The sequence below is a fragment of the Mugil cephalus genome, chromosome 12 (genome assembly GCF_022458985.1).
Source record: "Mugil cephalus isolate CIBA_MC_2020 chromosome 12, CIBA_Mcephalus_1.1, whole genome shotgun sequence".
Lineage (NCBI taxonomy): Eukaryota > Metazoa > Chordata > Actinopteri > Mugiliformes > Mugilidae > Mugil > Mugil cephalus.
This window is the reverse complement of record NC_061781.1, coordinates 10,292,533-10,309,700: the sequence shown is the minus strand read 5'-3', so window position 1 is coordinate 10,309,700 and position 17,168 is coordinate 10,292,533. Positions and strand designations below refer to the sequence as shown.

Sequence of the window (17,168 nt, the reverse complement as noted above, 5' to 3'; positions counted from 1 at the left end):
ACGTACGTGGCATTGAATCGAGTGTGCTTTCCCTCCTTTTATCCCTTATTTTTTTCCATATTTCCTTTTCTTTTAGAAACACGATGCCCAGTTTACGGGTATCCAGCTGGTTGGCATGCTGCGCGGCATCGCCTCGGGCATGAAGTACCTTTCAGACATGGGCTATGTTCACCGAGACCTGGCAGCTCGAAACATCCTGGTCAACAGCAATCTGGTGTGTAAGGTGTCAGATTTTGGCCTGTCCCGAGTGCTGGAGGACGACCCGGAGGCTGCTTACACCACCAGGGTAAGCTGGAACACGACCACACATTAATGATATCAGTGACAACATGAATAAATGTGTTGGCCGTAGTGCTGGGAGCCCTGGGGTGTCTCATTCTTCTTTGGTTTGAATTTCAAAAATAAATAAATTTTATGTAAAGCTACCTGAACACAGCGCTAAAGTTTCCCTTTACGGGAGTCCTATAATTGGCTACAGTGTCTTATGGCCTTTTTCTTTCACTCAAACAAAAATAACCAGAAACCGAACTGACATTCAGCCGTTCTGGCCTCCATGCAGACTGTTGACACAAATGGACACACACACGTCCTTCCACTCCCGCTCTCACAGTCAGACGCACATACTGTTCGTGTTGCTCAACTCTTCCGTTCGCCAAGCAGAAAGGGGAACACATAAATAAAAATGATTGTGAAAAGGCCGACATAAATCCACACACATCCACTGGAAGGTCACAGAGAGGACCGTTGCGAGGATTATGAACCGCGGACAATTTGTGTGTGGTGGTCGGACGCTTTGCACACCCACCACGACAGCTTCCGACTGGTTTTAGTTTTAGGTCATTTAACACTTTCCAGGATTTGCAGTTACGCATTTTCAAAGGCAACATATCTCACTTTTGGAAGTTTAACTAAAAAAAACAAAAAAAAACAATACATGTCAAGGCGACATTTGAGCCGTATAAATTGCAATTTGTTTTTTTAGTTTTCTCTAGCAAATCTCTTAACCCTCTCAACACCTAAGCCTCAAAAAGCCCTCCTGGATGTATTTGCTGATTTGCTGTTATAAGAGTGTAATAACCTTTCAGGGGAGGCCCAAGTGAAATCACGCAGTGGCACCATGTTTGCCGTAAAGCTCAACTTGTCAGCTTTCAGAAGCCATTGGGACTTTACGATAACACAAATCGTGATGTATTTACTATAATCCAAGGTGAACTTGTGCAAACGTGCCACTAGTGACAGATCCAGTTTTAAAGGGTTAACGTCTGAGCTCAACTTCTACATTTGATGAACATATTCCTGGCAACAAATTCAGTGCAATACTGAAGCAATTAAAAAAGTATTTTAATAGAAACATGAAAAGCAGAAAGTGGACAAGGAGTCACCGAGCAGTGAGACAATTTTGTTTTAAATAAACGAGGGTGAGGTGTGCAAGGGAGCAAATTAACGTTTGAGATGATTTGCGCAGAAGTACATCAACCAATTTTAGCTAGATGTACTAGTAACGCCTACTCTCGGGCAGATATTCATGCCAAACTATGACACACATGCAGCAGCCATCACGTTCTCCAGACACTCATCTGTGCTTTTTAGCAGTGCGTGTGTGTGGTCATTTCCGTAGGATCGTGTGGTCTAAGCCATGCGTGCAGCCCCTTTAAACAGAGTATAATTGGCTGGCTGAGAATTGCTTGTCAAATAAACAGTCACTGTACCGTTTGCCTTTCTCCCAGAAATACATAATCCAAAATATAAGACAGAATAATAAACTCTGCCATGTTACAGTAACTGACAATGCTTCGCACATGCTAGCAGATTCACATCCAGGCCGCATTGGAACATTCTTTTTTTTTAACTTCCCCCTTGTCTGCACTTTTTCAGGTCGTGTGTTGCGTATAGTACGAGATTGAGATAATATAACTTGTGTTTATGCTCTGTTTCAGTGTACACCTCCGGTCATTTGTTCCACCGTGTGTCTGTCTGCGTGTTTGACTGTCTTATAGCAACTCTGTTCCCATCAAGCAGTTTATGAAAGCGAATCTTCGAGGGCAGTATGTGTGACTGCACGGCACCAGACGAGAGTTCAGTGACTTGGCCAATATCTCTGTTAGCTTTGGCTGCCATCAGTCTCCTTTTCTAAGGGCCATTATCTTCAGAGGATGACAAATGCGGCCACACTCGACAGTGACAAGCGACGCAGGAAACTTTGGCTTATGATTTAAATTTAAACATCGCCATTATTTACGTTAGAATAAGGTCCAGTGTCTCTCCTTTTTTAATCTTTTAATCTGTTACTTTGGGAAAGAAACAGAACAAAAACATGTATAATTTATTACCGGGATGTCTATAGACGGTCTGGGAAAGCAAATTCAAATTCAAAGTCAGTCAAATGATTCATAAATTCTTACAGTTTTGGATATGTAGCTGAGATCCCCATGTTTAAGTCCAAACCACAGAGCCCACTGAGATATAAGGTTTTTTGACAGCTTATAAAATTCCCTTGCATGGAGCATAAATCTGTTACTCAGATCCAGAGCACATACCAAATGTTACTCATGGCTATCTAGCGTGCAGTAGGCCTAGACACTTTGAAATGCAATTTTCAAAAGCTTTGCTCATGAAGATCGTCATAACAATCATGACAACGGTGCATGGACTTTTGTAGCCGTTCAAGATCAACTTCACAGGGATCTAGCACAGATCCAAATAAGCAAATCGTAACAACAGATAGTCATGATCAAGAATGTCCAGTTATTTGTTTGGCAGATTAAAGGACAGACTGAAGAATGACTGATTTCTCTTCTCTCTGTGGATTTCAGGGAGGTAAGATCCCTATCCGGTGGACAGCCCCAGAGGCTATTGCCTACAGGAAGTTCACATCAGCCAGCGATGCTTGGAGTTATGGCATTGTACTCTGGGAAGTGATGTCATACGGGGAAAGGCCATACTGGGAGATGTCCAATCAGGATGTGAGTACTGCCATTTTAGCAAATCAACCCTACTTTAGCATGTGTGTTATTGCAACACCTGCAAATACAAAGTTGTGAGCTATGCGGATTTGACACGTTTTACGTCCAATCAGACCACCTCGGTAGACATTTAAAGATGTTTACATCATGTTTAGGAGGTGAGCAGAACAAAGTAATTTAGCCTATTTGTAAATCCTTTCTGTTCCTACCCACAGGTAATAAAAGCCGTAGACGAGGGTTACCGCCTGCCACCACCCATGGACTGCCCTGCCACCCTGTACCAACTGATGTTGGACTGCTGGCAAAAGGAGAGGAACAATCGGCCCAAGTTTGAACAGATCGTCAGTATCTTGGATAAACTCATCCGCAATCCCGGCAGCCTCAAAATCACAGCCAACACCACATCCAGGTATCAGAACGACATTGCGCTTTGGACACTTCTGTTTTCGCTGTCTGTGGTCTCATCTGTGCATAACCGCTAACTATTGGGGATTTCATTTCGGAGAGTTTCTCCAAATTCACATTCAGTGAAAGGGGAACAGGGAATCTAAGTAATTAATAAACACCGTTCATATATTGTCGAGAGAAAGAGCTCAGCCTTGAGCCTTTATTCGCACGGTGCTGTGTGAAAATTAGCTCCACTCATTACAACCTATATTAATCTCAAACACTTAAGTTTATATCTTTTAAATGCCCCCTTTCTTGTGAAGCCTGAAAGCATATTTTTCTCTACATTTTCTCTCCCTTCTTTCCGAGTTACTTGCCCTCCTTCTTTTTTACCCTTCCTTATAATTCTGTCCTTTGTTGGGATGACCATTCGGTCCCAGGGGACGTTGGGGAAGCAGGTCAGCCCATGTACTGTTGTCACTTGTGGACAGGGAAGGATACAGGCGCTAGGCCTGCAGCAGACAGCCGTGGTATTATGGAGACGTCAAAGCTCATAACATTGACTAATGATTTCTTAAGAAAGTGAAAATAGGTCCCTTGGAGTTTGCATGTAATTTTCCTGATTGGCTTTTAACACTGGGTGAGCCAAGGCTGGCCGACAGAGGCTGGTGTGGTGATTTATGAGAACTCTCTGTGCCTGTGTGTGTGTGTGTGTGTGTGTGTGTGTGTGTGTGTGTGTGTGTGTGTGTGGCGGCACTTGCACAGCGGGAGCAGCTGCACTCAGCTCCACACACCTCGTTTGTCTCGGGGCTGTCTCGGCGGGCTAATGCAGCAACCCCTCCTCCACGAAGTCCAGACCAAGCCCTGGGACCAAGACAGAGCATCTGGAGACTTGGGGGGGTGGGGGGAGTGGGGGAGACCTGGTCAGAGTTTACTGTCCCTGCATGTGGATGGAGAGAGACTGGGGTCAGTGGGCCAAGGTTAGCTGTCAGAGAATAATTATGGGCCAACAGGAGTCTAGCCAGGGTCGGAGGCCGGTGTCTGTGTGATTTGCTCTGGGTGTCCAAAGCGTATGAGATTGCATGGATCCCGTTTTCTAAATCAGACATGATTGCTGCAACCGGAGCGCTAGGATTCGACTTGTAGTCCTTCTACATGCATGACTACATGAATATTTCTATCTAGAGAAAAGGGTGGTTCATTTTCAGAAGTTGGGAACGGCATTTTGGATTTTGGCATGGTTAAGGTTGTGGCCAAATGGGTTTGGAGTAATGGGTTTGGGAGAAATTGGATTGGAGATGGGGGTCACATCTAGAATTGGAGAAATGTTATTACTGTTTGTGAAGGGAAACCAGTTAGGTGCACAAAAATACTAAGGAATCTACACCAACATGTAAGAATATGAGCAGAGGATAGCATCTTCTATCAATCCAAAAAAAAATTGAGTGGAAACCAGAGAGAAAACAGGTACAACAGGTACAAATAGAGTGCATTGAAGAACGAATCTTCAGTTTAATTATCCAAATACCAATACATGTTGTATACATTAATAAAAATGTGAGTTCTTTCAACTTGCTCAGACCACCTGAGTAGAACTCATTAAAACTTCATCTCCATCAGATGCAGCAGATACCAAAGGCCACATGTCAACACAGAAGGGGTCACTGTTGACCCTATATATCAGTCTAACCTCTCCCAGATACGCCCTGGGAATTGTCCCAGTAACTCAGTGAGAGGTAATTTCTTCCCACACTGTCCATCCCACATGTACTCTATCTGTTAGAGCTCCTCTCCCCATCCACCTCTCTTCCCCTCCCTCGTGAGCCCTAAAAACAAGAGACTATGCAGTCGTGGTTATTTAGAGGTCAAAAGAATGAAAGATGGAGCAAAGAAAAAGGAGAGTCGAAGGGAAATGACAGCGAGAAAGAAGACTTTATTTTCTCTCCGGTGTATTTATACTTCCTTCTGTTCAAGCGGGTGTTTTCTGCATTGCTATATGTTGCTAAATCCTCCGGGGGGATTCTAAAAAACCCCTTTGCCGTCGGACAGACGCTCTCTTTTTTCTTTATTTTCCCCTTCATCACGTCCCTGTGTTTCCTCTCTATCATGTTGTTCCTTTAGTTGCTGTGAGATGTTGCCGAAAACGTAACAACAAAGGCAACAAAGAAAATGATGCGGGAGGCGAAACAAGGTCATTTACAGTTTACCTCTCTGTGGAAACAACGAAGGGGGGAAAGAAAGCAGAATATAGAAGAAGATGAGATCAGAGGAGGGAAAGAAGACGCCGGGTATAGAGGGAAGGAGAGGAGATCAATAATCTTGCAAAAAAAAGGAGAATTTATAACTAGACAACCCTGAAGTTTAAGAGATTTTGGCTATACTGTATCTAAACCTTTTTCACAGCTAGTTTTCCAGGAAAAAGTTATAACCCTCATAATACTTTCTTGTCCCTTAAAAGTATATATTCCAGATTTCACAAAAAGAGTTTCCATTTTATCTCAGTAAGATTCGCATACTTCTTTTTCTTATTTTTTCTTTTTTTTTTTGCTCTCATGCACACCGCCCTCAATTCCGTCCCTCTCTGAGAAACAGTCTCGTTCCAGGGGGTCCTGGGGGGCCCTCAGCATTTTGACAGACCTCTGATCTGGCAGGAAAAGACTCAATCATTGTAACAACACCCACTCCACCTCCTCAAGTGCATCTTTTTTCCCCTCCCTTGTTCTTCTTTTCTCCTGCCTCGGCTTGAGACGTCTTCTCACTTTTCTTTCCACAGCATAACCATTTTGCAGCCTTTCTGTGGTGGCTTTGACGTTGCTGCTTAATGGCAGCTTGATGATTTTCTTTTGTAACTTTCTATCGATTGTGCTCCGCTTATTTAAATGAAGCCTAACTGATTATTGTGCTTCGGTTGCATCCGCACGTAAAGCACAGACAACAGTTCTAGTGTACTGGTGTATTAAGGTCCCTCCAAAACAATAACAAGCAAACTACAATTACTATTCTTCGCAATCAGAGCACAAACAAAATAGTTTTTCATGCCTTAATATTATCCCACCATACTGAGGATTAAGAAAGTGCTAATGCATTTGGTTAAATGTATAATTTTACATACATTATTTTTAAGTCCTTTGCTCTTTGAAAAAAATATTCATGAATTATTACATATTTTCGGAGGATAAGATATAAGGAGAGAGTTTATTATCCCTGAGTAATATTTCCTAAGTTCACAAACACCATCACTGAGAGTGCCTCCAAACCTTCCAGCCAATGACAGTCAGGCGGAGATGGCCTTCCTGGTATTCTAATGAGTTTATTTACAATGCTATGAATAGTATTTCCCACAGGAGAAATAGTCTTTTTTTTCTGTCCTGTCCTGTCCTATTCTGCCTTCTTCTATTCCCTTGTGTGCGTGTCTACGCACAGGTGCCTTTGTCTGATCTGCAAGACAGGTGTGGTGTGTCCTTATACAGTATATATGTGCGCACGAAACAAAAGAAAATTCACCAGTAAACACACACCGAGGGCTCCGACGTTTGACTTATCATTCAGCAGCTCCGGTTTGACCTGATGTGGTTTGACCTGGTTTCCCTGTTCCCTACCTTCATGTGATCTGGTCTCTCAACAGCCAAGTTAACTGCATTTGTGCGAACTAGCATCAGTTGTGACATCCAAAATTGACGTTCTTCCGACCCCCCTTTATCATGAGTCAGAGCTGGTGAGAGCAGTGCCTGCAGCCATTCTTTCACCCTCTGTTGACTGTTGGCTGAGCATTTTGTCATTTTGTCACATGTCATCTCCCCCGCCAGCCGACTCCATGCACCAATGTAAATCCAGTTTATACCTACAGTGGTATGCATCAAAGTGAAAATATTTAATCTGACATTGTACAGAGATAATATATGGGTTTTGCATATTTCTGTCTGCGTCTGACGCAATCACTGCACAAATGGCAACAAATAGATGACTGAAAATTAGTCGTCACAGTGTAGCACTGGCCGCTGACCAGTTAATTGCAACAGTGTTAGTGGTTCAGTCTGGCAGACATGGATAAAGCCTGTGGGACGGCTAGTGTGACCACTGACAGTTGCCCATCTCTCTCTGAAAACGCCATTTTACACTATTGCACTCACTTCTGACCGTGCAGCACACAGTGAAGGAGGTCAATGAGTTTTCTGCACCGCACAATATAAATAATAATGTAACCCTGCTGCTCATATAGCATGTCAGGACCACCGCCTCCATAGTGTCCACCTGGAGGCTGAGTCCCCTAAGGGGAAATATATTTTTATTGCACCCAATTATTTTCTGTGTTGGCAATATTGTACGCTTCCGCATCTGCCTTGACACCAAATATCAATTCTGTACAAACTCTATTTTCACATAGTTGTAGCAGTGCACTGGCTGACTGCTGTGGAGGCAAATATATTACCGATGAGCTGAGTGGCGCTTGCGTGGCGGCGTGTTTCTGAAACGATGCTATGAACTGTTACGTTTCCGAGCTCTGTCACCATTACGCGCTCATGCAATTGCTTCTCCCTTCGCCATTTAATGTGCTTGGTGGCTCTTTTTTTTCAGACCGGCCAACCTGTTATTGGACAGGAGCAGTTCAGAGGTCCCCTCGATGGGAACAATGGGTGACTGGATGGATGGAATGAGAACCCTGCCCTGCAAGGAGGCCTTCTCCGGGGTCAGCTACAGCTCCTGTGACACCCTGGCCAAGACCTCCACAGAGTAAGGCGACGACACACACAGACACAGACATTAAGCTTCTCTGCCTATTCACGCCAGTAGCATTTACAGGGCCTCAGTGCTGGAGGAAAGGCCCAGGAATTTGAAGAGGCTCTCGGTAAAGAACAGACACACAAATACTCCTGTTCTCAGCAAGTAAAGAACACTACAGAGCCATTACCGAAGGTGTCCAGATTAGACTCCTGGTAACTCATAATGACAGGCCTTTAGCCACGCTTGAATGTTGCGAGTACAACCAAAGGGGGAAGGTGAGAGAATTAAAAGAAAGAGAAAAAAAATGAAAAAGCAGCTGAGCTGGGACTTCCAGGAGGCAAAGGGGAATGAGAAAGAAGCTGCTGAGCAAAACGGGGGGTTTTGAAAGAGAAAGGCATGGCAGACAAGTAGGTGTATAAAGATATGCCACTCTCAATGCTGCAAAAGCAAAGACCAAGCGAAGATTTGGAAGCCAAATCTAGACACCCTCAGTTGGAGAGCACACCGCAGGACCTACTGGAGGTTATGTCTTAGGTACGAGTGCGTTGAGCCACCTGATGACTCACCAGATGTATGGTCACTTAAGAAGAGCTTCTAAAATATAAGATGTTTACAGCAACAAAAATCTATTATATTTGTGGAAATGTTGCAGTGCTGCTGTTACGAAACAAATGCAGCAATGCAAATTATTCACACAATATATTGTGCATGCATTTTTTCACATCATAGAATTTAGTGGAGTAGATATGAGATTAGGTTTGTGTCTGCTCTAGGACTCCAACAGCTAAATTATGTACTGGCAAATTAGAAGAAGTTATGAATTCCAGGCCCTGTAGACTGGGATGGTCCACAATTAAAGAATCCTTTTAGTCTCTCAGTCCTTAGTGCAGCTACTTGAGTAAACTTGGGTGTTTTTTTTTTCCAGAAATGTCCTCTCTTGTCACTCTCTCCTTGCCCCTCTTCTTTCCCCCCAGCTCTGCTGGCCTGCTGCTGCTTTAATTGATGTGGAATGTGACAGAGTAAATAATTGGACATTTTTAATCATTGTGATCAAAGCAGCCATTCACCGTGGTGATGGCAGCCGTGGGGGCAATTGGGGAGAGGTGGTCGCCGCTGCAAGCAGCCGTAACTCAATAACTGCACAAACCAGGCAGTCATTAGCAGCGTGGGGCTTAATACGTTGGGAGGAAGCAGAGGCATTATACATCTATTTAAATAAAGTTGAACTGCGGAGTTGTCAGAACTACTTAGAGGGCAGTGGCTCTTAAAACTACTGAAAACACTGTTTAATGAATCCTAAATTAAATGTATTACAACTAAGTAACACTTTGTATTGAAGTTGCCATGAGCATCATAACATGAGCCCACATGTGTAGTTATTGCTGTAGAGTACTTTAATGTCTTCCAGCAATAATATAAATGGTTTTGTTAATGTTCTCCTTGGTCCTTCCCTGTTTTATGTTTTTTTTTTTTTTTTTTGTAGCTGTTGCCTTCTCTCTGAGGAGTTTTTCACAAAATCTACTTTTTCTGTTCTCCAGACAGTTTTTCATGCCATTTAATCAATGGTTGTGTTTAATCAATACAAAGTTCTCTCGAGTCAACGTGTTACAAAACACAAAAGCTTACACTGCAGGCTGGGTGCAAATCTACATTGGGTATTGACAAAATCCACACTAACCCCGCACTAAAAAATCCTACTGGACTGCGATGGCTTTTCCCTGGTTAAATGCTAAATTGGATTACTGCAGTATTAATCCACTGAAGGCTCGGCCTAACTCAGCTAGAAGGCTAGCAGCCTTGGCTCAGACTATGCATTCCTCAGTATAGATTGCTGTATTGATTTGTACAGTCTTAATCTAGTCCTTGATATTCAGCACAAGGCTTGGCAATGCTCTGACCCCCAAAGAACAGTCATCATACTTGGCCGCAGCGTGCTGACTCATCTTCTGGAGTAATTGATTACTGCTCTTTTTCGAGGATAGGATGGACTGACGAGGAAATACTGCATCATTTGGACTTTTTTTCATTAATCTGAATAGAGTCTTTGTGAAGTTCGTTTCAGGCGTTTACTTGAGGAAATGGTCAATTTGACCCAGACTGCTGGAAAAATTATTCCAGCTCCACTGCAAATCAGTGCAGTCAGTGTTGTTTAATGTAATTTGGAGAATAAATCATAAGTGATATCAAGTGAACTCTTTTAACTGTTTGCGTGTGATGGTATGCACCAATCCGCCACAACATTAAAACCATTGACAGGAGAACTAAATACCTGTGACAATTCAGTGTTCTGGGAAACTTTTGAACCTGGCATTTGTGTGAATGTTATTTAGATATGCACGAACCACCTAGACCAGACTAGGTACCCCCACCCTGATGGTGCTTAGCAGCATGCAGTCTGACACAGGAACACACACAAAAACGGTTTAGGAACAAGTCAAATACAAGGTGTTGACTTGGCCTCAAAGTTAACTTGATCTCAAACTGAACAAGTATCTGTTCGAAACACAGAGGCCCCTCCCCTCAACCCATAGGATCCAAAGCCCACTAACAACATTGTTACCAGACACCACAGGACACCCCCAGAAGGCCCAAGTCCACTCGCTGATGAGCCACAACTGTTTTGGAGGCTCAAGGGAGACCTACACAGTATTAGGACATAGGTCATAATGTTATGCCTGATCGGTGTATACTGCACGTGTTTCTAAATGTCTGTTTATATGTCTGTACATACTTAATGTTGTACTTGTATTACTGTCGCCGAGATGATTTTTGTTCTTTCCCAGAGATGAAGAAAATAAATCACACTTAATGCTGCTCTTAGGAAAAAGGGAGCTGAATACAGAGTTTCAGTCAGACAACTTGGATTTTGAGTTATTTTTTTAAACCTAGAGCAGCAACCAAAAAGAAGAAACGATAGCTACCCAGTGGGAACTCCACAAATGTGAGAAAGAGTTTAATGTAAGGTTATGTCTGCTGGACAGTCAGATTAAAATTATTAAAAATGACTCTTTTATTGATTCTCAGGATTATACAGCAACTTAGCCCAGACCCAAATACCTTGCTGTTTAGTTTAGATGTTTAGTTGCTTAGCATCTAAATTTATAAATTCAGTGTATTCGTCATATTTTTTGGTAGACTTTAGCACACATTTTTCATATATATATATATACATATATATTCTAAAGCAACCTGAGTGCCTTGCACTCCATAGATGAAGCCAAACAATTTAGCCTAATTTATTATAGCATAATGTATGTGTACTACTAACCAGGACATATATAAATATGATGTCGTCTAGTTCAATGTTTTAATGTTGCCGGGCCTGGCTGTGTCTCAGTAGAGTGGTTCTGACGGAGGTCCACGTCACACCAGCCACTTGCCCAGAATGGGAGCCGTCCATGGGGATCACCACTCTCTAACGCCCAGCTCCGCTCCACCTTGCTCAGGCTCTGGATGGTGGGTGGAGGACCGAGACCAAAGCCGTGTCTGAGACCGATAACCTACCTCAGGAACCACTGATGTGCTTCCACTTCGTCTGACTTTTAAAGGGATAGTTACTTTACAGTGCCATTCAGTATCAGCTATGTTACCATCAGACTATGACCAAAGAAAAACACTATAGGATCTCTAGAAAAAACACATTAAAGCTACTCTTTTGATGTTCACAGTAGAACAGCAACTCATTTTGAATATAATTGAAGTTGCAAATTGAAGTTTAACATGCACTGCAGGTAAACAGATAGGAACTACATTAAACTTTAAACATAAAAAATACAATTCTCTTGTAGTTTACATTTGTCACTAGAAAGTCAACTGTCCCTTTATACTGTGGCACAGTGTGTAATCTCCCCTCTTGTCAGTTTCTTGGTGCTTACATATTCTCTAAATGTCTGCTGTTTTGGCTGCTTTGGCAAACCCGGTGTTCTGCTTGCATCTGAGAAATTAAAATGCAGCGTAATATTTTCTTCCTCTTAAAACAGCGCTAGAATTAATGGCTGAAAGCATTTGTTGTAGTCGTGCTACAACCCTTCCTGCAATACCACTGCTTCTACTAATACACAGTCGTATTTAGGAGACATTTAACATTGTGCTGTGAACATAAGCAATGCTCCGTGTGTTTTGCTCAGTTTGTACCGTGCAGTTGTTGGCGATGTATGTTTCACAGACTCAGTACCTCAATTAAGATGACTAACTACTTTGTGTATTTCAGGTTTACTCTGCGTGACATGCCTAACAATCTAAATAACCTATAAACGAGTGTGTTTTTTCTTGAATGCATGTACAATAACTGGTCCTCTGAGACGTCATAAGCGTGTTTATATTTAACAGATGAATTTGAATCAGTGTTCCTTAATATGCTCCCGTGCTGCTCCGCTCCACATACTTGTACCTGCCCTGTTAAAGAAATCCAGTTCAATGCAATGCAGGAAACTAGGTCTTCCTGCCACTGTGGTCCTCGCACGCCACAGTTTCCTCCGCTGACAGGGTCATAATAGCAGCTGTCAGCGTGGCCTTCTGGGAAATGCAGTTCTTTGTGAATGACAGCTGCACAGGAAAGTGAAGGGAGCAGCGCTGGGAGCGTGTCGCATTCGCCATCTCTAATGTGTACTTTCCATTTTCTTTCTCCCCATCTTCCCCTGTGTCTGATTGTGTCTCTGTCTTTTTCTCTCTCTCTCTCCCTCTCTGTCTCTCTCTCTCTCTATTTCGCAAACCAGGGATCTGAAGAAGGTTGGAGTGACTATTGTAGGACCGCAGAAGAAGATAGTGAGTAGCCTGAAAGCCCTCGATTCCCACACCAAGAACGGCCCAGTGCCTGTTTAAAAAAAAAAGAAAAAAAAAGGAAAGAAAAAAAAAAGACTGAACCCGACAAACGAAAAAACCACCAGAGACCTATCTGTGCTGGTCTGTGTAGACAGACTGTGGTTGCTAATCGCACTCTAACACAGTGGCTGTGTATCCGAACTGGAAATGGGGGGAAAAATATGATATGATTCAAGTGATGTTGATTCATTGAAAGGTATCCTGAGAGACAAATGGGAATGAGTTCAGTGCGCACCTGCCAGGTAAGAGCAGTTCACTGGCTGACTCAACCCTCCTTCCCTCCATGCCCAAGTTGAGATGCCTTACAGACTAATACGGGGGTCGAGAGCAGAGGAAAGAGAAGGAAGTAATAGAGACATGATCAGGAACACGTACGAGGACTGTGCTGGGACATACGGGACTGGATTTACATAACGCTGGAGCTCTCCATGATTGTCGTTGCCCAACAAGCAGCCTGTGGAGCAAAGCGGCGACGCAGCTTGTGCGCGGAAGACCACGGCGTGCAGACCCAGACGTGGACCGCTCCAGAACGAATGGAGCCTGAGGCGTGAAGTTTTGTTGCAAACTACCTACATTTACTGTCTATCCATAAGAGAGCTGAGCTACAGACGCACCCAGACGCCTACCGAGCCATTTTACTCTGTAACCTATAGCATTTCCATTCAGTAAACATGTCCCATAAAAGCAATAATAATAATATAAGCAGTCAAGTAGTGTCATTGTACGGAAGCCATCAGTCCATCACATGTATAATGTACTGAAAGCTGTGCTTCGAAGGTACAGGGGCCATAACGCAGATCACACGTTATTTTGCTTTACAGCGACATCTGTGTTCAGTGTGCTTACGAACAGATATTGTACTGCTGTAGTGCTGTTACCCAGTGCCCTGTGTGTGAAATCTCAGGATGTGTGCTTCATTCAGTTTTCTCGAACAATGAAGAAACAGTAGAGGGCATGGAGCGGACTCTGGAGCCGAGATGGCAGGTTCAGAAAGACGTGCATGAAAAAGGAAAAAGTAAGAAAGTAATGAATGAGAGGGCAGCTTAGGAATACGAAGCAGTGCCAGCCCTCTGCTTCCGTTGTGGCTGCGTGTTTTTAAACTACCATTTTGTACTTGAGTTTCTTCTTATGGCTCATCCCCGTCAAGCCCCCGCAACGTCAGGTGGTCGCGCCTGCGTGAGATCATTTGATGGGTTGAGGTCAGCCCTTTTCCATTTGAGTTTGTAGCCCATTTTGCTTAGCTTCGGATCCTTAACTTATTAACAAAGCCATTTTCTTCGCCGATTGGGAATTTGGTGTAAAAAAAAAAAAAAAAAAAATTATAATACTAGCTTTTAACCCACAGATCCTGGTGTATTTGATGCAAAAAGTAGAGTGCCTCCTGTCGTCGTGTTGGATCATGGTGGGATCACCTAGCAAAAAGCTCCAGGTTTTGGTTTGATTTCAAGACAGTCTTTTTATTTTGTGCGCTCTCTTTGGGGTGTGGGGTTTATCAGCTATCGCCCTGAAACTAATTGGGTTTGGAAACCTGGAGAGAGTTGCAGCAGTTCTAATAGACGTTTGCTTTCTGAGATAGTATCCCAGTACGTCACATATCAGGACATGATTTCCTAAAGGCACCTCAGAAGATCTGTGTACATCGAGGTACATACTTTAAGATGCTACTCTCCTGTTTTGATGTCCCCCAGCCAATTGTTCAGTACAACAGATACCTGGTATATTTGAACTGGCACTTTGGTACTTTGTGCTAATGGGTGGGTCATATTAAATCAAGAGGATGTCTTTAAGCTTCTTCAAGCACTTAGTACACAGCATTCGAGCACTTTGAAATGGAATTGCCTCGGCTATAGACTAAGCTTGTCAAATAGACAGAGGTGATTTCGGTGCTTTTGGGAAACCCCGACCTGTTCGGTTGTCTGTCAGCCCTAACTTCTGTTACTTGGTCTACCTGTGGATGCTGCTGTTGCTGCTATGTGATCTAATTAGCATGTACATAATGTAAACCATCATAATGATAGCAACTAGCACTACGGATCCCACTATATGTACATGGCCATCCCTTTTTTTTTTGTACAAATGTTTGTATGTATAAAAGACTGAATACAAATTGTGCAACATTTTTAATTAAAAAAAAAAGAGACAAAACTCATCTGTATTATATTTTATCTTGTTTTGAGTTATATTTGTCAGCGTTGTTTTTTTCTACAATAAAAAGGCAATTAAGATACATTATTTATTTGTTAACATTATACAGTGCATTTTTTTTTCTTTCTTTTATGGAGCATAGAGTAAATTATGTGTCAGTGTCTGTGTTTTTTTTTTTGTTTGTTTGTTTGTTTTTGACTTACTTTATAAACCTGAGACATCTAAGAGAGCAATACTGTTATGAAGCCTATATCCAGATCCCTAATTTTATGTCTCAAGACTGATACGTGTGTCTGTGTGAGAATTTATGTGTGCAAATGTAGATGGCCTTGTCTACTAATGTAAAATGATTTGTAGTGGAAACATTTATATTTTTATAAATAAATATTCGCAAAATATTTTCCAAAAAACGGATGATAATAGACCTGCTCTGTGTTTTTATTTTGTTTTATTTGATCATGTGATGAGCTCGTAGGCCAGACAGTTTCATCACATTTAATAGAACATAACTGGGAGTTGTCCATCACTCAGGTCTTATCTTTTTTTTTTTTTTATTATTTTACATTTGGTAAATAGGGAGTAAAATGAGGGTTGTTTATATCCAAGACAATCTTGGCCTTCAACATAAACAGAAAAACAATGCAATGTAAAGTTTGCAAAGTAGAAAATATCTTTTTATATTTATTTTCAATTTGAGCAACACATTTAGAAACTAAAATAATAATAGAATAAATTTATATTTTTAAGTAAATTCAAAATTATATATATATATATATATACATATATATATATACATATATATATGAGATCATATATTTTTTTTAAAAATAAAATGTCACTTAAGAAAAAGCATCGCACCTTAATTTTCAAACAGTTTTCTTCGATTGGTGCATTTAAACCAGATGCTATGTTGATTTCCGATATTTAAAAAAAATAATGTTGCGCAGACACGTTGAAAAATTAAAATCTATATTTGATCAAATGATTATAACTAGTAGTTTTTTCCTTTCTTTGATGACTACTCATAAGCTAAAATAAATCTGCATACTGACTCTGCTTTTGTTAATTTAACTACATCTTAACCATAAACTTTTACCATTCTTAACCCAACAAGTGCATATTTCTAGTGTGGAAATGAAAACATAACTTAAAATGTTGCTATTCAACAAAAGATTTTTAAATTTTTTTTTTAATGTCCACTATTACTATTACTTCTATTTAAATAATGTCACACATAAAGACACATGCTAGACCATCTATTTCTCTATCTGTCCACGCTGGAAATACCCGTTTCCACAAACCTCCCACTTCTACCAACAAGCTCCCACTTTAAACACCTCTGCCTTTCAAATCCTTCCCACCCTGCTCTTTGTTTCCCCGGCCACATCTAATAAAGCACTTTGCTTCCGATCATCCGTGGTTAAAGTTGATTTGTTGTGTGGCTTTAAGACGGAAGTTCTGCGCTTTCTCTTTTTTCGTTGACTGGGAGGAGATGGGATGTGTCAGAGCGGGGAAAGAATGATGGTCGCTCTGGTCGATGTTGAAAGGCTGACAGTATCCAGATGTTCCCAGGCAGATGAGCACAGAGAGAAAACACGGCTCCGCTGCTCGAGTCAGGAAACAATGAACACAGTATACTTGACAACACCACCGATGTTGCCTTGTTTTTTATCGATAAAACCTCTGCGGTTCTGGAAGCGTCAGGGTGATGGGAAAAACGAAGCAGGGCGGAAGGCGGGGAGGCACGGAGGGTGAAAGTTGTGGGACGATGAGGCGATGCAGCCGAGGCCGTAAAAGCAGGTGTGCCGGACGTGAGATGCGTGTGACAGTTCTCTCCGAGCTGATAAAAAACTTATTGAACAATAATGCAGGAGAGGAACATCCAGAAACATTCATCATCCTTCTTGGCAGCGCGCCGTTGAAAAGCACTCTCCTAGTGCAGGCGCAGAAAGCGTGGTTCCGCCTGGAGAGTAATGATAATGAGAAAACAAAGTCATGATGTGTAAAATGAATTTCCCACTTTGAACGGGGGCAACGTAAAATCGTCAAAAAAACTCAAAGCAGATTTTTGTCAAGCACCACTGTTTCTGTGTGTGCTCAGACACCGCAGAGCCGTCGCTAACAGTGGTG

General features: G+C 42.1%; 1 protein-coding gene across 4 annotated transcripts in view; it reads left to right on the top strand.

Annotated features, from left to right (window-relative positions):
* Positions 1-15,462, top strand: part of epha3 (eph receptor A3) — an 88,909-nt gene extending 73,447 nt beyond the window's left edge. For 2 of the 4 annotated variants that reach the window (XM_047600589.1, XM_047600590.1), the window contains 5 exons: positions 77-286; positions 2,814-2,963; positions 3,179-3,372; positions 7,926-8,081; positions 12,788-15,462. In XM_047600589.1, coding sequence (XP_047456545.1) covers positions 77-286; positions 2,814-2,963; positions 3,179-3,372; positions 7,926-8,081; positions 12,788-12,893 — 816 coding nt within the window. In that variant the 3' untranslated portion in view covers positions 12,894-15,462. Of the gene's footprint in view, positions 1-76; positions 287-2,813; positions 2,964-3,178; positions 3,373-7,925; positions 8,082-11,409; positions 11,529-12,787 lie in introns of all 4 variants that reach the window. The other 2 variants (XM_047600592.1, XM_047600591.1) reach the window with 2 other exon arrangements.
* Positions 15,463-17,168: the final 1,706 nt, after the last annotated feature.